Source organism: Aquarana catesbeiana, linkage group LG01 (assembly GCF_042186555.1).
Source record: "Aquarana catesbeiana isolate 2022-GZ linkage group LG01, ASM4218655v1, whole genome shotgun sequence".
Classification (NCBI taxonomy): domain Eukaryota; kingdom Metazoa; phylum Chordata; class Amphibia; order Anura; family Ranidae; genus Aquarana; species Aquarana catesbeiana.
The window spans coordinates 557005305-557030819 of NC_133324.1; the positions used below are offsets into that span (position 1 = coordinate 557005305).

A 25515-nucleotide genomic window follows, 5' to 3' on the forward strand; every position below is an offset into this window, starting at 1 on the left:
GCTCGTGCACAGAAGTGAACGCAGAAGGAAGTCACACCAGGATGTGTAAACGGTGTTCAAACCACACATGTGAGGTATCGCCGCAATTGTTAGAGCGAGAGCAATAATTCTAGCAAAAGACCTCCTTCTGTAACTCTAAACTGGTAACCTGTAGAAATTTTTAAACGTTGCTGATGGAGATTTTTTAAGTGCCAAAGTTTGTCGCCATTTCAAGAGCGGGCGCAATTTAGAAGCATGACATGTTGGGTATCAATTTACTTTATAAAGTAACATTATCTTTCACAATATAAAAATAAAAATTAGGCTAACTTTATGGTTTTCTTATTTTTTAATTTAAAAAAAAGTGTATTTTTTCCAAAAAAAAAAAAAAAAGTGCATTTGTAAGACCGGTGTGACAAAGTATTGCAACGATCGCCATTTTATTCTCTAGGGTGTCTGAAAAAAAAAAAAATATATAATGTTTCAGAGTTCTAAGGCCCCTTTCACACTGGGGCGGTAGGGGGCGTCGGCGGTAAAACAGCGCTATTTTTAGCACTGTATTACCGCGGTATTCGGCCGCTAGCGGTGCGGTTTTAACCCCCCCCCCGCTGGTGGCCGAAAAAGGGTTAAAACCCCTCGTATAGCGCGGCTATAGCCGCGGTATTACCGCGGTATAGCTGCGCTGTCCCATTGATTTCAATGGGCAGGAGCGGTTTAGGAGCGGTGAATACACCGCTCCTTCACCGCTCCAAAGATGCGGCTGACAGGAGATTTTTTTCTTCTCCTGCCAGCGCACCGCTTCAGTGTGAAAGCCCTCGGGCTTTCACACTGAACAAACAGCGGAGGCTGTTTAGGGGCGGTTTGCAGGCGCTATTTTTAGCGCAATACCGCCTGCAAACCGCCCCAGTGTGAAAGGGGCCTAAGTAATTTTCTAGCAAAATTTGTAAACAAGTTTGAGAAATAGGCCCGGTCCTTAAGTGGTTAAGCACACCCTGAAATGGGTGCGATTGCCAGAATCGCATTGCATGGAAAGGGAAAAAAAAAAAGGGTTGAGCCCTGGTTCAAGAGGTTCATTAAAAAAAAAAACTAACATCACCACAGTCCTGTATGAATTTTTTTGAGCACAAACCATAGGTGATGTATAAGAGTAATAGACATGAGAGCAGAGCCCAGCCATCCCTATGAGTGGATGAATGTGAGGGATGAATATGATAGTATGAGGAGGCCCACATTCATAATATGCGGCTGTCTCTTTAAAGCCTTCTAACCCGAGCCGGCCCCAGGAACATGGCGGAGTCCGGTGGAGGAGAGTTTAGCTGTGTCGGGCACAGCAGGTGAGACACACACACATTGTACACACACATTATACACACTGTGTACGGGGACAGGAAGTGTGGGGTGACCCAGGCCTCTCCTCCAATGTACACCCAGCGCACTGTGTGTACTAGGGGCCGGGGAGGCGCCGCTAACACACTCCGGGGATGATGGTTGGTGCAGGCCTCACAAAGGGGTGTGGAGCGAGGGGACTGCGAGCCTGGAAACTTCCCCCTTTATCCCCCTTCCCTTCTTCCTCATAGACCTCTGTACTGTGCTAGTGGCTGCTGTGAGAGACAAGACACACTGCTATCTGTGACATGTGCTATACTTACAATGCAACTTCTCCTCATTCACTACAGCTGTGCACACAGGGGACATATACCGGGGAATTCATCCTGCAGGGGTGCCAGTTTAGGATTGTCACATCATCCCTTTATACCAGGACGCATATTAACCACTTCAATGCCAGGCATTTACACCCCCCTTCCTGCCCAGGTCAATTTTTAGTGCTGTCGCACTTTGAATGACAATTGCACGGTCATGCTACGCTGTACTCAAACTAAATTTTTCTATCATTTTGTTCCCACAAATAGAGCTTTCTTTTGGTGGTATTTGATCACTGCGGGGTTTTTATTTTTTGCGCAACAAATAAAAAACGACCGAAAATTTAGAAGAAAAAAAAGTTTTTCATCATTTAACTATCACATACTTGATTTTTTTTTTTTTTAAGCAGATTTTAGTGTCACTTTTTGCCCAGAATCATTTTACTATTACTATTATGTAACATTTAACCACTTACTGCCCGGCCTATAGCAAAATGACAGCCGGGCGGCGGTTTAGTTATCCTGATTGGGTGTCATATGATGTCCTATAAAATTATTTTGTAAATAAGTACGTTTTCTCCTGCACTGACGAGGCGGCATTGACAGACAGTGATGAGGCGGCGCTGACGGACACTGATGAGGAGGCACTGACGGACACTGGTGAGGAGGCACTGACGGACACTGATGAGGCGGCACTGACGGACACTGATGAGGCGGCACTGATGAGGCGGCACTGACGGACACTAATGAGGCGGCGCGGACGGACACTGATGAGGCGGCGCGGACAGACACTCATGAGGCGGCACGGACGGACACTGATGAGGCGGCACTGACGGACACTGATGAGGTGGCACTGATGAGGCGACACTGATGAGGAGGCACTGACAGACACTGAGGCGGCACTGACGGACACTGATGAGGCGGCACTGATGGACACTGATGCGGAGGCACTGACGGACACTGATGAGGCGGCACTGATGAGGCAGTATTGACGGACACTGATGAGGCGGCACTGACGGACACTGATGAGGCGGCACTGATGAGGCGGCACTGACGGACACTGATGCGGAGGCACTGACGGACACTGATGAGGCAGCACTGACGGACACTGATGAGGCGGCACTGACGGACACTGATGAGGCGGCACTGATAAGGCGGCACTGACGGACACTGATGCGGAGGCACTGACGGACACTGATGGGGCGGCACTGTTGAGGCGGCACTGATGCAGAGGCACTGACTGACACTGATGAGGTGGCACTGACGGACACTGATGAGGCGGCACTGATGGACACTGATGCGGAGGCACTGACGGACACTGATGAGGCGGCACTGATGAAGCGGCACTGACAGGCACTGATGAGGCGGCACTGATGAGGCGGCACTGACGGACACTAATGAGGCGGCGCGGACGGACACTGATGAGGCGGCGCGGACGGACACTGATGAGGCGGCGCGGGCGGACACTGATGAGGCAGCACGGACGGACACTGATGAGGCGGCACTGACGGACACTGATGAGGTGGCACTGATGAGGCGACACTGATGAGGAGGCACTGACAGACACTGAGGCGCCACTGACGGACACTGATGAGGCGGCACTGATGAGGCGGCACTGACGGACACTGATGCTGAGGCACTGACGGACACTGATGAGGCGGCACTGATGAGGTAGTATTGACGGACACTGATGAGGCGGCACTGACGGACACTGATGAGGCGGCACTGATGAGGCGGCACTGACGGACACTGATGCGGAGGCACTGACGGACACTGATGAGGCGGCACTGACGGACACTGATGAGGCGGCACCGATGAGGCGGCACTGATGGACACTGATGAGGCGGCACTGATAAGGCGGCACTGACGGACACTGATGCGGAGGCACTGACGGACACTGATGGGGCGGCAATGTTAAGGCGGCACTGATGCAGAGGCACTGACTGACACTGATGAGGTGGCACTGACGGACACTGATGAGGCGGCACTGATGGACACTGATGCGGAGGCACTGACGGACACTGATGAGGCGGCACTGATGAAGCGGCACTGACGGACACTGATGTGGAGGCACTGACGGACACTGATGAGGCGGCACTGATGAGGCGGCACTGACGAACACTGATGAGGAGGCACTGACAGACACTGATGAGGTGGCACTGATGAGGCGGCACTGATTGACACTGATGAGGTGGCACTGACGGACACTGATGAAGCTGCACTGATGAGGCGGCACTGACGGACACTGATGAGGTGGCACTGATGAGGTGGCACTGACGGACACTGATGAGGTGGCACTGACGGACACTGATGAGGCGGCACTGACGGACACTGATGAGGCGGCACTGACGGACACTGATGAGGCGGCACTGACGGACACTGATGAGGCGGCACTGACGGACACTGATGAGGCGGCACTGACGGACACTGATGAGGCGGCACTGACGGACACTGATGAGGCGGCACTGACGGACACTGATGAGGCGGCACTGACGGACACTGATGAGGCGGCACTGACGGACACTGATGAGGCGGCACTGACGGACACTGATGAGGCGGCACTGACAGACACTGATGAGGCGGCACTGACGGACACTGATGAGGCGGCACTGACGGACACTGATGAGGCTGCACTGACGGACACTGATGAGGCGGCACTGATGAGACATCTGGCAGGCATTCATAGTGGGCACTGTGTGGCCATGGGGGGGGCATACCTGGTCATCCATGTATAACGGGCACCCTGGTGGTCCAGTGTGGGCATCCATGGGAGGGCTGCACTGATAAACAATCAGTGCAGACCCCCCCTGTCGGGAGAGCCGTCAATCGGCTCTCGTCTGTCAGAGTGAAGAAAAGCCTCCTGTTTACATTGTAATCAGCCGTGATTGGACAGGGCTGATCACGTGGTAATGAGCCTCCAGCGGAGGCTCTTTACTGAGATCGGTTTAGCGTTGTGTCAGACTGACATGCCGTGCTGCATGCCCCCATGGGCACATACCAGCAGTTATTCTGCTGGACATCATATGACGCCTAGTCAGGATAACTGAACCACCGCCCGGCCGTCGTTTTGCTATAGGCCGGGCAGGAAGTGGTTAATTACACAGGTTCTGAGGCTGATTTAATGCAGATAAGGCACAAAGTGAGTTTAATTACCACCTTTATCAGCCACAGAACCTGTGTAATGTGTGTCCTGGATTTAAGGGATGATGTGGCAACCCTAGGCCCTGTTCATGTACCTGGCACTGACCAAAGGAGTTTAGTATTGGGGCTGGGCAGAGCCTAATGGGGAACTGAGAGACTAGTTACTTTTGATTGACAGCGCATGGCAGTGGGTGCATCCATAGTATCATTCAGTCCAATAGCAGTCTTTGAATCTGCTTACTGCTGTGTGCTGTCAACCAAAAGTAAAGTGAACCTGATGGGGAACTAGTCTCTCAGTTCTCCATCAGGCTCCGTTCACCCAGGGAGAAGTCTTTTTTCCAAATACAGACATTGCCATATTTGGGGAAACCCAACCTATGTGCATGCAGTCAGAAAATCCCCCCCCCAGAAAAAACAAAATCAACTTCCACACAAGGCTGTGCTGCCACTCGTAGCAGAAAATGGACAACTGTGAGCCCCCTTTCACACTAGGCGGACTCTGTTTCTACGGAGTCTGCCTCGGTCCGCCGGCTCAGCGGGAGATTAGTCCGTTGATCTCCGCTTAGCCGCCAGATGACAGGTCCCTCTCTGCTCACTGAGCGGGGAGGGGCTTGTCAGGCGCCGCTGCCGCCTATGGAGGGATCGGATGAAAACGGACAGCATGTCCGTTTTCATCCGATCTCACCCGATCCGATCCGCCAGCGACGGACCTGGACGTAGAGCCATCCGTCTGCTTTAGCGGATCGGACCGGGTCGGATGTCAGCGGACACGTCTCCCTGAACGGTCCGATCGTGTGAAAGGGGGCTTAGCCCCCTTTCACACTAAGCCGCGTTAGCGCTAAAGCGTTGCGGTGCTTCCGAAGCGCTGCCCATTCATTCCAATGGGTGGGGGCGTTTTGGGAGTGCCCCCAAACCGCCCCAAAGATGCTGCTTGCACGACTTTTCCTAACATCCTGCCAGCACACCGCCTCCAGTGTGAAAAGACACACTGAAATGAACGAGAGGCAGTTTTCAGGTGCTATTTATAGGCTATTTCTAGCGCTAAAACGCCTGAAAACCGCATCAGTGTGAAAGGGGACTAAAAGATGAGGAACAGAGGGCACACCAGCCTAGCGCATTACCTTTGCATTACCTTTACCTTTTATTATTAGAAAATGTGAGTATAGGTATATACTCACAAACATAGCTATGAATCGGGCATAACAAATTGCAACAGATATTCCGTCCAGCCTGGTCCATGGAACAAGTCCTAAAAGTAAGATATCTGTCCAAAAAAAAGAATTGACGCATTTCGAGGGGGGATCCCTTTCCTTCAGTGCTGAATTTGATACATGTAGCTGGTCTTTATGTAGTGGTTTGGGAGAACCACATGGGACCCCAGATCCTGACTCCTCCCACCCGTATACACACACTTAGGCTGGGTTCACACCATTGGCGGAGCGGCTCGCAGCATGGGCTCCAGTGCGTCACTGTTCACCGTTTCAGAGGCGAATCAGGTCCGACAGTTTGCCTGAATTCAGTCCTGAAACTAAATATTTTAACTCAGCATTCACACATTAGTTTTTAATTGAATGCATTTAGAAAAACAATTCTTGGGTTACAGTGGTATGAAAACATTTATGAATAAACCCCTAATGTCTTGTTTTACCTGTGTTCTCTTAAATAGCATGATAGCCACTGTTGAGTGCTTGTATAACAGTGTAAATTTGCTGTCCCCTCCAAATAACTCAACACACAGCCATTGATGGCATATCTCGCCTACATGTAAAAAATCATATTTTTTTTGTTACAAAATTACTCAGAACCAGAGTGGATAAAAATAAGGCCCCTCTCACACTGGGGCGGTAGGGGGCGTCGGCGGTAAAACAGTGCTATTTTTAGCGCTGCTTTACCAGCGGTATTCGGCCGCTAGCGGTGCGGTTTTAACCCCCGCTGGTGGCCAAAAAAGGGTTAAAACCGTTCGTATAGCGCGGCTATAGCCACGCTGCCCCATTGATTTCAATGGGCAGGAGCGGTGAAGGAGCGGTGAATACACCGCTCCTTCACCGCTCCAAAGATGCGGCTAGCAGGAGATTTTTTCTTCTCCTGTCAGCGCACCGCTTCAGTGTGAAAGCCCTCGGGCTGTTTTGGGTCAGTTTGCAGGCTGTATTTTTAGCGCAATAACGCCTGCAAACCGCCCCAGTGTGAAAGGGCTCTTAATGATTTTTTTTTTTTATATATAAAATTTATTTTAATAAAATGCTTTTAGAGTAAAAATCTAAAAATAGTTTTCTATTTAGGATACATTAATAATTTATTTTATTCAGCATGAAATGGAGCTTAGTGATGTAGCATAAGGCTGTATATTCTGCAATATTTAAATTTTTGGTAAACTCATTCAATGAATCCAAGCTCTGCAAACTGAGATAACATGCACTGCATTGATGCATTCACAGAATTTCACAGTAACCATGAAAACAAAGTTCAGGAATATTCCTTTTATCCCATTGTTTTTCAAATCTATGTACACTACAAACTGGATGATTGAATCGGTTCTGATGTCGCTGTTTTACTAACCCGACAGCTTAATATTCTAAATAGGAAACCTTCATTTTGTTTGCAAATATTAAAGATTCTAACTACCAGCAAGTATAAGTCCTTACATTTAAAGAGCACCTGTCATTTAAGATCCATCATGGCAGCGCCTGTTAGTGGACATTCATTCACCTGCTGCCACCACATCCCCTCACCTTGTTGTGTCACTGCCATATCACCAGCCATCCCCATTTAAGTGAATGGGACAGTCAGTGAGTCAACAGCGGGTCAGAGGAGGAGCCACTGCATGACAGATGACTGTTGCTCTTTAAAAATGATCATTTAAAGGGTTTGTAAACCCTTGTGTTTTTGTTTTTTTTAAATAACAAACATGTCATACGTACCTTGACGGTACAGTTCGTTTTGCACAGAGTGGCTCCGATCATCCTCTTCTGGGGTCCCCTGGCGGCTCTCGCGGCTCCTTTTTGCATCGGTGAACCCCCTGGGAGAAGCGCTCTCCCTGGGGGTTACCTTGCGGGCGCGCTCTGTAGATGCAGAATGCCGGACTCGACCCTGGCGCCCCCGTCATTGGATTTGATTGACAGCAGAGGGAGCCAATGGCTGCGCTGCTATCAATTTATCCAATCAAGAGCCGAGAACCCCGGGCAGAGAGGTACAGCATGTCTCTGCCGAGGGAACGAAGGGCTCAGGTGAGTAAAACGGGGGGGCTGGGGGGCCGGTCAGTGTCAGAGGTTTTTCCACCTTAATCACTTAAGGACCCCACTCTTTTTGAGATCTGTTGTTAAAAACAGGTTTTTTTTTGCTAGAAAATTACTTAGAACCCCCAAACATTATACTTTTTTTTTTTCTAACACCCTAGAGAATAAAATGGCGGTCGTTGCAATACTTTCTGTCACACCGTATTTGCACAGCGGTCTTACAAGCGCACTGTTTTTTGGAAAAAATACACTTTTTTTTATTAAAAAAAAAGACAAAAGTAAAGTTAGCCAATTTTGTTTTATATTGTGAAAGATAATGTTACGCCAAGTAAATTGATACCCAACATGTCACACTTCAAAATTGCGCCCGCTCGTGGAATGGCGACAAACTTTTACCCTTAAAAATCTCCATAGGCGACGTTTAAAAAATTCTACAGGTTGCATGTTTTGAGTTACAGAGGAGGTCTAGGGCTAGAATTATTGCTCTTGCTCTACCGATCATGGTGATACCTCACATGTGTGGTTTGAACACCATTTTCATATGCGTTCGCTACTCACGTATGCGTTTGCTACTCACGTATGCGTTTGCTTCTGCACGCAAGCTCGACGGGATGGGGCACGTTTAAAAAAATTTTTTATTTTTTCCTTATTTTACCTTTTATTTTTACACTGTCTTTTTATAAAAAAAAATTGTGTCACATTCATTCCTATTACAAGGAATGTAAACATCCCGTGTAATAGAAAAAAGCATGACAGGACCTCTTAAATATGAGATCTGGGGTCAAAAAGACCTCAGATCTCATATTTACACTAAAATGTAAAAAAAAAAAAAAAAAAATTAAAAAAATGTCCCTTTAACTGCTTCAGCCCCAGAAGATTTTACCCCCTTCCTGACCAGAGCACTTTTTGCGATTCGGCACTGCGTCACTTTAACTGACAATTGCGCGGTCGTGCGACGTTGTATCAATCCTTTTTTCCCCACAAATAGAGTTTTCTTTTGGTGGTATTTGATCATCTCTGTGGTTTTTATTTTTTGTGCTATAAACAAAAAAAGAGCTACTGTACAATTTTGAAAAAAACACAATATTTTGTACTTTTTGCTATAATAAATATCCCCTTTTTTTTTTAAAAAAAAGCTAATTTTTTCTCAGTTTAGGCCAATCGGTATTCTTCTACATATTTTTGGTAAAAAAAAATCTCAAAAAGCGTATATTGATTGGTTTCCACAAAAGTTATAGCGTCTACAAAATAGGGGAAAGATTTATAGCATTTCTATTATTATTATTTTTTTTTTTTACTAGCAATGGTGGCGATCTGCGATTTTTATCATGACTGCGACATTATGGCGGACACATCAGGCAATTTTGACACATTTTTGGGACCATTGGCATTAATACAGCAATCAATGCTATAAAAATGCATTGATTACTTTAAAAATGTCACTGGCAGTGACGGGGTTAACACTAGGGGGCAATCAAGGGGTTAATTGTGTTCCCTATGTGTGTTCTAACTGAAGGGGGGAGGGGAGATGACAGATCGCTGTTCATACTTTGTATAAACAGAGCTCCCGGTTCTCGCTGTGTCACGAGTGATCGCGAGAGCCCGCACTCGCATCGGCTCCTGGGGCAAGTAGTGGGCGCGCGCGTGCCCCCCTAGTGGCCACCTTAGGAACCGACGTAACATAACGGCGATTCGCCTGCCTGTGCCATTCTGCCGCAGTACAACTGCGGTGGCTGGTCGGAAAGCGGTTAAGAGCTATGGGCGGAAGTGACGTTTTGATGTCGCTTCCGCCCTGCAATGTTATGGAGACGGGTGTGGGGCCATCTTCCCCTCACTCGTCTCCAATACCCAGCAAGGGTGAAGATCCGATCGCCTCCGCCACTACCGATGGCTTCGGTAAGCAGCGGAGGGCACCGGACCGTGGCGCAAGGCCTTCGCCCGCCGCTGATAAAACTGATCTTGCAGCATATCTGCCGCACAGACCACTCTTATCGGAAAACGGACCACTGGCTGAACAAGAGGATACCGGGGTTATGGCAGCTAGCTGCTGCCATAACAACGATATTCCTCTTCAAACTTAGGACGTATATCGGCGTGCGGTGGTACGAAAGTGGTTAATGCATAGGATGCATTAAGGTGGTTAATGCATAGGATGCATTACAACCCCTTTTAAATCAAGTTTTTTTTTTTTCTTACTGGTGATTTAAATTGTGATTTAAATCGACTTGAATCATATCTACCCTGCTCAGAACCCCCAAACATATATACATTATCTCACAAAAGTGAGTATACCCCTCACATTTTTGTAAATATTTTATTATATCTTTTCATGTGACAACACTGAAGAAATGACACTTTGCTACAATGTAAAGTAGTGAGTGTACAGCTTGTATAACAGTGTAAATTTGTTGTCCCGTCAAAGTAACTCAACACACAGCCATTAATGTCTAAACCGCTGGCAACAAAAGTGAGTACACCCCTAAGTGAAAATGTCCAAATTGGGCCCAAAGTGTCAATATTGTGTGGCCACCATTATTTTCCAGCACTGCCTTAACCCTCTTGGGCATGGAGTTCACCAGAGCTTCACAGGTTGCCACTGGAGTCCTCTTCCACTCCTCAATGATGACATCACGGAGCTGGTAGATGTTAGAGACCTTGCGCTCCTCCACATTCTGTTTGAGGATGCCCCACAGATGCTCAATATGGTTTAGGTCTGGAGACATACTTGGCCAGTCCATCACCTTTACCCTCAGCTTCTTTAGCAAGGCAGTGGTCGTCTTGGAGGTGTGTTTGGGGTCATTATGTTGGAATACTGCCCTGCAGCCCAGTCTCTGAAGGGAGGGGTTCATGCTCTGCTTCAGTATGTCACAGTACATGTTGGCATTCATGGTACCCTCAATTAACTGTAGCTCCCCAGTGCTGGCAGCACTCGTGCAGCCCCAGACCATGACACTCCCACCGCCATGCTTGACTGTAGGCAAGACACACTTGTCTTTGTACTCCTCACGTGGTTGCCGCCACACACTCTTGACACCATCTGAACCAAATACGTTTATCTTGGTCTCATTAGACCACAGCACATGGTTCCAGTAATCCATGTCCTTAGTCTGTTTGTCTTCAGCAAACTGTTTGCGGGCTTTCTTGTGCATCAACTTTAGAAAAGGCTTCCTTCTGGGACAACAGCCATGCAGACCAATTTGATGCAGTGTGCGGCGTATGGTCCGCACACTGACAGGCTGACCCCCTCACCCCTTCAATATATGCAGCAATGCTGGCAGCACTCATACATCTATTTCCCAAAGACAAGCTCTGGATATGACGCTGAGTATGTGCACTCAACTTGTTTGGTCAACCACGGCGAAGCCTGTTCTGAGTGGAACCTGTCCTGTTAAACCGCTGTATGATCTGGCCACCAAAACCCAAATAGGGTTTCCATCCATCTGGATTTTGCGGGGCGGATCGGATGTCAGCGGACATGTCACCGCTGACATCCGTCGCTCCATAGAGATGTATGGAGTGATCGTTCAGATCCGCTGAAAAAACTGACAAGCGGATCTGAACGGTCTGCATGTGTGAAAGAGCCCTTATACAAGCTGTACGCTCACTACTTTACATTGTAGCAAATTGTAATTTCTTCACTTTTGTCACATGAAAAGATAAAATATTTGCAAAAATGTGAGGGGTGTACTCACTTTTGTGAGATACTGTATGCATTTTTTTTTAGCAGAAACCCTAGAGAATAAAATGGTGGTTGTTGTTTTTTTTTGTTTTTTTTATGTCACACAGTATTTTCCTGGTGATATTATTTTTTTTTTGGGGGGGGGGGGGGGAATATACACTTTAACCACTTGCTGACCACGCTATAGCCAAATGATGGCTACAGCACAGTCGTCCAGTTCTGGGAGAGCATCTAGTGACATCCTCCCAGAACCGTGGCCCGCACCCAGCACGCCCTGCAATCGCTGTGTCACTGATCACAGATCGAGGTAAAGGGCCAATCGCAGTAGCCCTTTACCATATGATTAGCTGTGTCCAATCGCAGCTGATTACGATGTAAACACACTTGCCGGTTATCAGCATTCCTTTCCTCATGCTGTCACAGTGTGAGAGGAGAGCCGGTAATCGGCAAGTGTGAATGGAGACATCTACACTGATAAACAGTGCAGCCCCAACAGTGCCTATGAGTGCCCTTAAGTGCTGCCTCATCAGTGCTGCTTATCAGTGCCCATCAGTGCAGCCTCATCAACGCACATCAGTGAAGGAGGAAAAATTACCTGTTTGCAAAATTTTATAACAGAAACTAAAAAAAAAATTCATTTTTTTCCCATAAAAAACCTACTGGTGATTACCACCAAAAGAAAGCTCTGTGAGTGAAAAAAAAATGATAAAAATTTCCGTTGAGTACAGTGCTGCATGACCATGCAATTATCATTCAAAATGCGACAGCGCCGAAAATTGGCCTGGGCAGGAAGGGGTGAAAGTGCCCAGTAGGCAAGTGGTTAAAGCGGACTTCCACCCAAAAATGGAACTTCCGCTTTTCCGGTTCATCACACCCCCCCCCCCGTCCGGTGTCACATTTGGCACCTTTCAGGGGGGAGCAGATACCTGTCTAATACAGGTATTTTGCTTCCACTTCCGAGCATAGATACCTGAGCCACCCTACGCCACTTTCGGCGCCTTCTCCGTCCACCCCCCCCCCCCCGCTGTCTTCTGGGAGACACACAAATTAGGGCATCTGGATGGGATGCAATGTGCAGGGATGGGGACAATTGTGGGTGCTCACTCAGGTTGAACTGGATGGACTGGTGTCTTTATTCAATCTTACTATGACTATAACACACTGGTCCCAGAAGACAGCAGGGACCAGTGGGATAGCTCAGCGCGGGTCGCTCATGCGCAGTAGGGAACCAGGAAGTGAAGCCGCAAGACTTCACTTCCTGATTCCCTTACCGAGGATGGCGGCGGCAGCACCCGACAGCCGATGGATAGATCCGCTTCGGGTGCCGACATCGCGGGTGCCCTGGACAGGTAAGTGTCCTTATTTTAAGAGTCAGCAGCTGCAGTATTTGTAGCTGCTGACCTTAAAAAAAAAGAATCGGCGGACCTCTGCTTTAATGAATTTCAATGCAAAAAAACCACATAATATAACCCAGTTTTTTTTTTTGTAAAAGATGATGTTGCGCTAAGTAAACAGATACCTAACATGTCACACTTTAAAATTGCACACGCTATGGAATGGCGTCAAACTACCATACTTAAAAATCTCCATTGGCGTTGCTTTACAAAATGCAAAAAAAAAGCCAAAACGTTACCAGTTTAGAGTTACAAAGGAGGTCTAGGGCTAGAAGTATTGATTTAACATTTGTGATTTAATATTCATGGCAATACCCCACATGTGTGGTGCGAACACCGTTTACTTATGCGGGCACAACTTATGTATGTGTTCACTTCTGCACACAAGCACGAGGGACGGGGGGGCGCTTTAACATTTTTTTAATAATTGTTTAAGTTTTATTTTTACACTGTCCCTTTTAATTTATTTTTTATTATTTATTTTGTATCACTTTTATTCCTATCACAAGAAATGTAAACATCCCTTGTGATAGAAATAAGGCGTGACAGGTCCTCTTTATGGAGACATCTGAGGTCTAGAAGACCCCAAAACTCTCCTCTACCCCGGAAAGCATGAGCGGAAAAAAAAAAACATTGATCTCTGCTTTCCAGGGGAAAAAAATGGCATCTACATCTGCTAGAGCCAGAAGTGAAGTCATTGGGGGTTATTTACGAAAGGCAAATCCACTTTGCACTACAAGTGTAAAGTGCACTTGAAATTACACTGAAAGTGCACTTGGAAGTGCAGTCACTGTAAATCTGAGGGGTAGATCTGAAATGAAGGGAAGCTCTGCTGATTTTATTATCCAATGATGTGCAAGCTAAAATGCTGTTTTTTATTTTCCACGTCCGCCTCGGATCTACAGCATCTTTACTTCCAAGTGCAATTTCAAGTGCGCTTTGCACTTGTAGTGCAAAGTGGATTTGCCTTAAAAAGTAAATAACCAACATTATGTCGCTTCCTGCCTCCCAGGATCATAGAGATGGCCGGAGACCATCTGGTCCATGACCAGCTCTGTGTTAACCGTCAGATTGGATCCCGGGCTATAATCACTTCAAGTCCAGGACGTCATTTGACCTCCTAGTAAACTCTTAGTATAAACTTGTACCTTGAGATAAGCTTATAATAAGTCTTATCTTAGGCATTGTAAATATTTTTTTGAATTTGTGCGTTTAAAAGATAATCACATCGGCTGCAGCCAATGACAGCACCAGTGCATGTGCAGTAGCTCTGCATTCACAGGACACTGAGTGTGCCCTGATTGCAGAGTGTGTTGTGCTGCAATGGTGACTTCCGTACGCATGCGCAGGAATGAGGTCATCACAGCCCAGCCATTCAAACAGCTGGAGAGCATGAACCCAGAAAGAAGATCAGAACAGTGTTAATTTTAGTCTTAGGACTAAAATGGCATTTTAGTTTTAGTCCCATTTTCGTCTTCTGCAATTGTTTTAGTCGTATTTAGTCGACTCAATCTCCAGTACATTTTAGTTGACTAAAATGTCCAGTACATTTCAGTAATTGCAATTTAGTTTTAGTCATAGTCTTTTGACTAAAATGGCATTTTAGTTTTAGTCTCATTTTAGTCTTTTGACTAAAATGGCTTTTAGTTTTAGTCATATTTTAGTCATCTCAATTGTTCTATGGCCCGTACACACGGTCGGATTGTCCGATGGAAAATGTCCGATCGGAGCGTGTTGTCGGAAATTCCGACCGTGTGTGGGCTCCATCGGACATTTTCCATCGGATTTTCCGACACACAAAGTTGGAGAGCAGGAGATAAAATTTTCCGACAACAAAATCCGTTGTCGGAAATTCCGATCGTGTGTACACAAATCCAACGGACAAAGTGCCACGCATGCTCAGAATAAATAAAGAGATGAAAGCTATTGGCCACTGCCCCGTTTATAGTCCCGACGAACGTGTTTTACGTCACCGCGTTCAGAACGATCGGATTTTCCAACAACTTTGTGTGACCGTGTGTATGCAAGACAAGTTTGAGCCAACATCCGTCGGAAAAAATCCTAGGATTTTGTTGTCGGAATGTCGGATCAATGTCCGACCGTGTGTACGGGGCATTAGTCGTATTTTAGTCGACTAAAATATTATTCATTTAGTCGACTAAAATGTTTTAGTCATTTTAGTTGACTAAATTAACACTGGATCAGAAGAAGATCAGGCGAAGATGGTAAGCCTATAATAAACCTTACCTATAGGTACTGTAAATATCTCCTAATTGTGCGCCGTTTAGGAGATATATACTGTATATGCAGCCGATGACATCATCAGCGCATACACTCTGAAGGAATGGCCACCTGTGCCACGACCGGTGGCTCCCGTGCATAAGTGATGTCACACAGCCGGAGTCCACGGACCCAAAAGGAAGACGGCGAAGATTGATGCGGCCTCCAGCAGTGATGCAGAGGGCTTCGTTTGCAGGTAAGTGCCACATAATGTGCTAGTATGCAATGTATACTAGCAAATTATGCCTTTTACTTTTGCAGGTCAGGGAAAAAAAATATTTTTTCTGTAATGTTTGCCTGTTCAAGTAAGTTCAACATGTCAACAGTTTCCATGGGGTGTACATTTTTACGTGATGGATAATGTAGATTACCTGGTAAATCCTTGTTGTAGGTATCCATCTGAACTCCTAGAACGTACCATTGCTTTTTGCAAATGTATAAAGTATATATGTAGGTAAGTCTTGTGCGCACACACATTTAAAAACCTGACATTTCTATTAGATTGTAAGCTCCAACGAGCAGGGCCCTCTGATTCCTTCCATATTAAATTGTATTGTAATTGTACTGTCTGTCCTCATGTTGTAAAGTACTGCACAAACTGTTGGCTCTATATAAATCCTGTATAATAACAATAATAATAATGTGTTGCTTTATTTGTTACTGAAGTTCTGACATGGTGTAAACTTTATTGCGCTTCTGTAAATATAGTGCTCACCCTTTTCTAGTTTTGCAATTATCTTTATATCCGGATAGTTGTAAGCCAGGACACAGTTGTTTGAACAGTGGGGTGGATTTATTTACCTGTTTTATATTGTTCCTATTTGGATTGGCTCACGGGCATTTAAAGCAGTTATATTTAAAGTGGAACAGCAGCTAAGCAAGTTAAACATACAGTGGAAATGTACCGTAAGTGACTTTGTGCCCTCTACTATTGTTTATGAGTTTAAGAGAGCAGCATTTATTTTGATGATAGATTTTCCTTAAAGCAGGTTTTTGGACAAACCGTTACAGTGTCTCTCCAGGCATATATCAAAATATACATTTCCAGGGTATCCTAAATACAATGTCCAAGCTGTACCTAAACTTCAGCTTCAAAAACACTTTTGAAATTTACGTTAACATATTAAAGCCTATAAATCATCTTAATCTTTTACTACTGCTGCCATAAGTACTGCAGCAGGCAGTAATAGGATATAAACAATCTCATGGCCTCAATAGCTCTTCTAACTTTTTTCAACAGACTGGTATTTTATGTACCAAAATCTAGGTGGCTGTAATGGTGGTGAGGTGTGCCACTTAAGGTCTCTTCTTTTATATCGAAACGGAAAATGATAGATTTTGTTTATAGTGTGTGTTTGTGTACAAACATATTTCTTTTTTTTTAAGTTGTAAACTTTAAGGGTTTTTACCTTAATGTATTCTCTGCATTACAACGGTAGTAAAGCCCGCTTGGTGATTTTTACCTACAGGTGAGCCTATAATAGGGCTTACCTGTAGGTAAATTGAATATCTCCTAAACGTGCAGTCACATCACCGGCTAGGGTTGCCACCTCACCCCTTTAAAATCGAACACATGTTAATTACACAGGTTCTGTGGCTAATTAAAGTGGTTGTAAACCCTTACAGACCACTTTCACCTACAGGTAAGCCTAGATTAAGGCTTACCTGTAGGTGCTTGAAATATCTCCTAAACCTACACAGTTTAGGAGATATTTACTATGAGTTCTTCTGCACATTCACCGATATATTCGGCGCATGCACACTCTTGAAAGGGCACACTGTGCCGTTTCAAGCTGGGGTCATGCCGTGACTGGCGGCTCTTGCCCCCATGCACGGGAGGGACGTCACACAACTCCGGCTAGTAACAGAGCAAGAGTTCGCGGCCCTAGAAGGAAGAGGGGTGAAGAATGGGGGCTCGCTGCCAGTGAGGAAATCGGGGACATCGCAGGCTCCTGTGTCAGGTAAGTGACACGTAATGGGCTACTATGCGATGAATAGTAGCCCATTATGCTTTACCTTTGCAGGGAAACAAAGAGGAAGTGAATGAATTAATGATTTGTAAAGCGCTGCAAATGCGAACTGAATCGCCTCAAGGCGCTAGATGCGTTCTGTGTTGTCAGCTTCTTAGAAGAGGTAGGTCTTGAGTTTTTTCCTGAAGGCCTGATGGTTTTCTTCCATGCAGAGTAAGTCGGAAGAGCGTTCCATAGCCGAGGTGCTTGGACTGCGAATCTTCGCACTGCCTTTGCTTTGTAGCGGTATTTGGGGATGAGGAGGAAGTTTTGGTTAGTTGATCGAAGACTGTGATTGGATGTGTAGTGTTTTATTTTCTCTTGAAGGTATTGAGGAACGTTTCCTTGTATGCATTTGTGGGTCAGGCAGAGGGTCTTGAATGTGATCTGATTCTTTACGTTTAGCCAATGTAGGCTCCTCAGGGATGGGGAAATAGATTCCCAGGGTTTTTTCCTGTTAGCAGTCTTGCTGCCGTGTTTTGGATGAGTTGTAAGCCCCATCAGGGTTTACTTCCTCTTTAACCACTTGCTTACAGGGCACTTAAACCACCCTCCTATCCAGACCAATTTTCAGCTTTCAGCGCTGACGCACTTTGAATGACAATTGCGCGATCATACAACACTGTACCCAAATGAAATTTTTATCATTTTTTCCCCACAAATAGAGCTTTCTTTGGTGGTATTTGATCACCTCTTTATTGTTGGTTAAAAAAATTTAAAAAGACCGAATTTAAAATTTTTTTTTTTTTTTTTTATATTTTGTTATACAATTTTAAAAAGGGTAATTTTTCTCCTTCATTGATGTACGCTGATGAGGCAGGAGTGATGGGCACTGATGGGTGGCATTGATGGGCACTGATGGGTGGCAGTGATGGGCACTGATGGGTGGCAGTGATGGGCACTGATTGGTGGCAATATTGGGCACTGATCTGTTACACTGATAGGCAACACTGCTAGGTGGCACTGATTGGCACCACTGGTGGGCATTGATAGGTGGCACTTGTGGGCATTGATAGGTGGCACTTGTAGGCATTGATAGGTGGCACTCATGGGCATTGATACGTGGCACTGGTGGGCACTGTGGGCACTGGCAGGTGGCAATGTCAGATGGCACTGGCAGGGGGTACTGGTGGCACAATTGAGGCATTATTGCCTCCTTCTCTTCGGGACCGATGTCCCTTGCTGATGAGCCGGTGATTTTTTTTCTCCTCGAACTGTCAGCGCGAGGAGAAGAAAAAAACGATCACGGAGCTTTTGTTTTGATCATGTGATCAGCTGTCATTGGCTGACAGCTGATCACATGGTAAGGGGCCAGCACCGGCCCCTTACTTGGATCGGTGATCACCCGAGTCTCAGTGACTCGGTGATCACAGCGCACTTCACGCGCACCCTGTAGGGCGCGCGCAGGGCGCATGCACAGGGGAGGCCGTCATATGACGGCCTTCCGGGAATTCAGGTCCGCGATGTAGCCATCATTCGGCTATAGCGCGGATATCAAGTGGTTAAGGTGTTAATTGAACTCGCTTGTTGCCTTATCTGCATTAAATTAGCCTCAGAACCTGTGTAATTCATATGTCTTCATGTTTAAAGGGATGAGGTGGCAACCCTATCACTGGAGCATGCGCTCTGAAGGTCCGGCATACCTTTGCCAGAGCTTCGTGCCGGAACCAAGGGCTCTCACGCGCATGCGTGGGAGTTATGTCATTGCAGCTCCAGCCGTTCACATATAAGGAGCGGGCGAACCCGGAAGAAAAGCCGGAGCAAGATGTCAGCCCTCTCAGTGGTGACAGCGTGCCGCTGGAAGCCTTTGTTCCAAGGTAAGTATTCAATAATGTGCTAGTATGCGATGCATACTAGCACATTATGCAATTGCCTTACAGGTTTTTTTTTTTTTTTAACCAGCTGCAGTTTACAACTGCTTTAAAGTAAAAAAATTCCACTGCCTGTTACCACCCCCCTCCCTAAACAGTCCTGTATCAATCCGGTACCTTGCCCGGCTGCAGTTCTTCTTTGCCCTCTTCCTACTCTCACAGGCTGCACTAATAGTAGCCATTGGCCAAAACGCGATGGTGAGGTACAGCGTCGCATGACCTTGCAATTGTCAGTTAAAGTAAAGCAGTGCCGTATAGCCAAAAATTGCCTGTTCATGAAGGGATATAAATCTTCCGGAGATCAGGTGGTTAATCAGGAGTAGTAGTAGTAACTAGTGTATGCCTAACTTGTTTTTACTATGGGGATAAGGAAAGTGATGCGGGTGGTTTAGGTGCACACTGTTCTTGCGATTTTTCTGTTAAACAATGCAGCAGCTTGCTGCAAAAAAAACACAGTTCCAAGAATAGATGGTGACAAGAGAATGCTGTGTGATCATCCCACGAGGTATCGTCGTAAACATCAGATCATAGGCAGTAGCTCTAGCACTATACTCCCTCTGTAACTCTAAAGCGTCGCCTATAGCTAGTAAAATATATGTAGTTTGTCGCCATTGCACGGATGTATCTATTTACTCGGCGTAACTTTATCTTTTATATCATACATAAAATTGGACTATATACTGTGGGTGCGTTTCAATTAAAATGCAAAAAAGTATATTTTTTCCAGAAAAATTCAGTTTGAAAAAACACTGTGCAAATACCGTGTGACATACAAAATTGCAACACCCACCAATTTGTTCTCTAGGGCCTCTGCTTTAAACAAAATATTTCTGGTTTGGGTTTCTAAAAAAAATTTCTGGCTAAAAATACAGATTTTTTCATGTAAACAAGTATCAAAAAAAAGGCCCGGAGCTGAAGTGGTTAAATTGCTCATTCAGGACTAAATAACAGATTCTATTGATAGCCCAACTTTTCTGCTACTGATACATTTCCAGCGCTCTCCTGACAATTGTCCGCTAATTGGTAGGAAATCTGATATAAAGAGGCACAGAAAAAAATCTAGAGTACCTTAAGTGTGTCTGGGAAACACTTTCATTACTTATCATTTTTCATTAATAGTGGTTTAAATGTTTTGAAAAATATTTCCTGAAGCATGCTGTATTTTAACAAGCTTGTCACAAAATATATAAAAATTTGGTGAAAAGTACTAACTGCAATAAAGGACTGGTACTGTCTTTTAAGCTGGGTTCACACTGTGCGGATGCAGCTCACAGCATGGGAATGAATCGGGCACAATTTCTTTTTTTGCCTGAATTCGGACCTCAAACGGAGCCAAAGACGCCCAGGACCCTTGTGCAGTCTGCACCACGGCCACACGGAGATGTGTGAACCGGCTCCATAGAGAGTCAGTCACACGCTCCTGTCATGTGAATTGGATGCGCTGAAACCCACATCCAATTTACTTCAGTGTGAACCCAGACTAAATGTTTTCACACAACTTCAACTCAGCATTCACACATTATTTATTTTTTAATTGAATGCATTTATAAAAACGATTCTTGGGTTACAGTGGTATGAAAACATTTATGAATAAACCCCTAATGTCTTGTTTTACCTGTGTTCTCTTAAATAGCATGATAGCCATTGTTGAATATCATGCTGTTTATAGAGTCCTAAAAGTGTGTGTGTGTGTGTATATGTGTATATATATATATGTGTATATATATATATATATATATATATATATATATATATATATATATATATATATATATATAAATATTCTTTCTTTACATTGGTCCTTTGGAATCACATACATTATGGTTTTAAATACTTCAATCCGAGAGCCATTTTTGCGCACATGTTAATATGCACATTTTAGGTACATTATTTTCTGAAAGCAAAGACCTTTTAGAACAAAATGGTGGTAGTTGCAATTTTTTAGGTCACATGAGTGCACTTGTTTATCAAACCAATTTTATATAAAATATGAGGTTGCATTCAGTTAATAGATATCAGATATGTCGGGCCTTAAAAATTGCATGTTCCTGTGAAACTGTGACCAAATATGTCCATAGGCAATTCTTTAAAAGCCTTTACAGGTTAGTTTAGAGTTAACAGTGTATGAGGGCCCTAGAATTAGGCTCTATTCACACCTAGGCGATCACGGGTGGAATCAGCGCAATGCCAGAATCGCAGCAAAATGTGGGACGCGTTTGCGATGCCATTATTTCTTAATGGCACCCCAAAAGCAGTGCGATTTTTGCCATGATTGTCGAGTGACAAAACGCGCTACAATCGCCGCAAAAATCGCACCGCCACATGCTCCTGGCTCTGCGCCAAGATTTGATACATGAACTTCGTTTGGAGCGGAGGGAGGCCCATTCAAATGAATGGTGCCGCTCCAAAAACGCTGCACTAAAAAATTTTTTAAAAAGCTACTCTCAGGTGTGAATTAAGCCCAACTGCTCTCGCTACAGTGTGTATGGTGATACCTAAAATGTTTAACACAATTGCTGTTTTTGTACATAGGCACACCCGATGTGTGTTTACACCTTTTGTTCACCTTTACAAAAAGGTGAAGCTTTATATATTTTTTTTTTTTTTTACACTTTATTGCTTTCACATAGAGGACAAATAGTCCCCCCTATCTGATAGCATTTTATGAAGTGAAAGGTTCTCTTTAAAGCGAAGGTCCACCCTGGAAAACATTTATACATTAAAATTTTCTTTGAAATAAATTAAACATAGAAACAAACATTTTTTTTTACTTAGCAGAAATCTGCCTCTTCCTAGTCAGCGGAGCTGTTCCGTCACTTCCTCCTCTTTGGCGACCTGTGTGTGTGTGTCCCAGAAGACGACGGGTCATTCACAAAGCGCTGCACAACAGGAAACAGGCAATGAAGCCGCAAGGCTCGACTGCCAGTTTCCCTTAGTTGCAGTGGTGGCGTCGGTACCCGATCCGATGGCCGGATCGGCCTCGGGGGGCCGACATCGCGGGCTCGCTGGACAGGTAAGTGCCCTTATTAAAAGTCAGCAGCTACAGTGTTTGTAGTTGCTGACTGTAAAAAAAAAAAAAAAAAAAAAAATGACTGGAACGCCGCTTTAATGAGACCTCAGGGGTCTATTAGACCAGATCATGCTTGATAAGCTGCTTCCCTTCCCTCCTGGTGCTGCTGGGAAATTACAACACTGAATCTGGAAGTGATGTAATACATGATGCTTCCAGAATTATTTACTGAAGGGGAGGGTCAATAAATGGATGATCCCTGATCTCCCTTTGCTGTACACGGCAACACCCACCATAGCTGTCCCGGGCCAGGTGGTGGGACAGTCGAGCTGGAGAACCATGGCAAGATGGGCGAAAGCCGGCTTAATAACCACTCTCAGCTGCTATGTTTTAAAAGTCTACCATCAGCCGCCATTTAAAAACAGTCCTGGGACTCAAGAGGTTAAGTAGTGTTATATGCACAAGCACTAATTTAAAAAGATTTCACTATAAATGTGTCTGTTACGCTAGTTTTAGTGGCGCTTTACTGTCATTTTTGTGGCACTTTTCGGCCGCAAGCGGGGGTGCTTTTAACCCTCGCTAGCAGCCCAATAAAGAGTTAAAAGCGCCCGCAAAGTGCTGCTGCTTCAGCGGCGCTGCCCATTGATTTCAATTGGCAGGGATGCTTTAGGAGGACCTAATGTCCTGCCAGAGCAGCTCCCCATTCTGAAAGCACTCGGGCTTTCACACTGGGATTGCAGATGAGGCTTTTTTCAGGTGCTTTACAGGTCTTATTTTTAGCGCTAAAACGCCTCCAGTGTGAAAGGGGTCAAAAGCTATCAGAGCGGATTACATCACTACAGTGAGCATCAGTTCTGACCAATTCCTAAAGGTGCATGTGGGTGGTAGACATTTCTATCTGTGCTGAAAAATTAGACTGTATCTTCTGCTGTGACTGCTGGAAGATTCTACTACCAGGAATTAACGTAGTAGGAAAACACACCTTACATCTCATATCTGACCCCCTGGATTTTTGCACTGAAACTCTGATGATCCTCAACACAAAAAAATTGTCCCGTAGTATGGTCCACATTACATGGTCCACATACTCTCTACATTCTATTGTTCACATCTCTACTACACATTTTTTCCTTTCCAGTGTTCACTTCATTTTACACTGCCCCCTTCCCTTTCCACCATCCAAGTCCACAATTAATTTCAGTTTAGCCTTCATCTTCTTCTCCCTGCTGTCCACAGTTGGCTGCCTCTTTTCTTCAGTCAGCATCACTCTTATCTTCTCCCAGAGCCAGTTCAAGTAAGATAGCACACCTGAACAAAGATATTTTGCCAGCTAAATGTAGTGTAATTGAGCAGTAATGCATGCCGCTATCCGTCCCACATAAAGCCCAAGTCGCACTAGCGATCTTGTCATTGATGAGTTCAGTGTCAAGATTGCTAAAAACTGCTGAGAAAATACCTCTTTCTATGTGTTGCTCCCTCACTGGCTGGGTGAGTAAGACGCTGGTCTCTCTGTGATAAAAACACAGAATTGTGAGAATGTAAGTCGCCAGTGAGGCAACTTACATTAACATGAAAATAGGTATCACTCATATCCTTTTTACTCCTGTATTGTGATTTGGTCGCTGGCAAGTTCTTGTCATGATTCTTAAAGGAGACGTCCAGCCTGAGCTTTTTAGGCTGGGCTTCTCCTGAGGGTCACAGGAGTGCAAACCATTTTGCACTCCTGTGACCTGTTTTCAGGGGAGAGCGGTCTGAAGTCCGCTCTCTGCTGACGTCACTGGAATCAGTCCAGGCACCGCGTCATCTCGACTTAGGAAGCCTGGGTTCACCAGCTGCCTGGACTGATGGCAGTCTCAGCCTCTCAGCGAGAGGCTGAGACGGCCACTGCCCACCCCTCCACAGCTCAGGGCTCCAATGAGTGTGGAGGAGCAGATCAGGAGAGATGCTGACTGACAGTCAGCACCTCCCTGCTCGGGTGTTTGGTGGCTCGGTTCGCAGTGAAGAGGCGGCGGGGGACAGATCCAGCATCGATTCGATGCTGCATTCACCTAAGTAAGTATGAATACCCCATAAAAAAAATACTTATTTTTTTGAGCTGCATTTAACATTCATTGACCGTCTTTAACCATCTGAATGCAGGGGTACCCACCGACTCCTTTTGACTACACACAGGATGGTTATAAAGTGATCATATAAGACTCCTTTATTTGCTGCTTGGCATCTCATTATGCTGGCCTGCTTTCGCTGTCACTCTTCATGCAAACTCCATCTCGTGCTCCCTTCCAGAACGTCAGCGTCAGCCTTTCTTTTGCCTGTCCGGAGCCCTAGCGTCGGGTTTTGTCCGTCGGACTAGCATACAGACGAGCGGATTTTTGGGTCCGGCGGAGTTACGACGTAAAGATTTGAAGCATGTTCCAAATCTAAAGTCCATCAGATTTGCGACTGGAAAAGTCCTTTGAAGGTCCGGTGAAGCCCACACAGCGTGGTCCGTCAGACCAGTCCATTCGAAAAGTCCGACCGTGTGTACGCGGCATAAGACCCTTTTCACATAATCTGCCTGCAAAGATCCGCCTGTACGTTTTTCAGGCGGATCTGAGTGGGCCACCCATTGACTTGAATGGGCAGGCAGATGTCAGCGCAGATGTGTCCGCTGACACCCGCCTGTCATCCGATCCGACAAGATCCGCTGAAAACAGACAGATGGCGATACGTTCGCCATCTTTCCAGCGGATCGGATCAGATGAAAATAGATATGCTGTCCGTTTTCATCCGATCTTCCCATAGAGAACAGCAGAGCTCTGACAGGTCCGTCCCTGCGCAGTGAGCAGAGACAGACCTGTCATCCACCTGCTCAGCGGGGATCAAGGGAGCGATCCCCTGCTAAGCTAGTGGAGTCCGCTAAGCAGATCCCCCCCCCCCCGTGTGATCTATAATGTTCTATCATTAGTCAAGCAAAAGAACACCAGGAAGGTAACTATTCTGGCATGTAGGAGAGCCAGAAAAGGAAACTTTGAATATAAGTAACTAGTTTTCCATATTTCTGGTTTAAATCATGTCAGCATACCATAGGGATATATCTAGCCACAACTGTAAGGAAACACAAGAAAAGTACACTAGAGATACTGCACGTATAAAAAGGTTTATTTAAACATTTGTACGTATATATGCCAATAAAAATATTGAAATGGAAAAAAAAGGTTTATTTCTTAGGCCAAGCGGCTGCAGTAGTGGGGAAGCCAAAGGATCTTGAAAGGTGTGCGCTACATCAACCTTTTATTA

The 25515-nt window shown here is 45.5% G+C and overlaps 1 protein-coding gene across 2 annotated transcripts in view; it reads left to right on the forward strand.

Moving 5' to 3' along the window:
- Nucleotides 1-535: 535 nt before the first annotated feature.
- KLHL26 (kelch like family member 26) overlaps nt 536-25515 on the forward strand; it is a 46512-nt gene continuing 21532 nt past the window's right edge. The window contains exon 1 of one of the 2 annotated variants that reach the window (XM_073596072.1): nt 536-1313. In XM_073596072.1, coding sequence (XP_073452173.1) covers nt 1267-1313 — 47 coding nt within the window. In that variant the 5' untranslated portion in view covers nt 536-1266. The remainder of the gene's footprint in view (nt 1314-25515) is intronic. The other variant, XM_073596063.1, reaches the window with a different exon arrangement.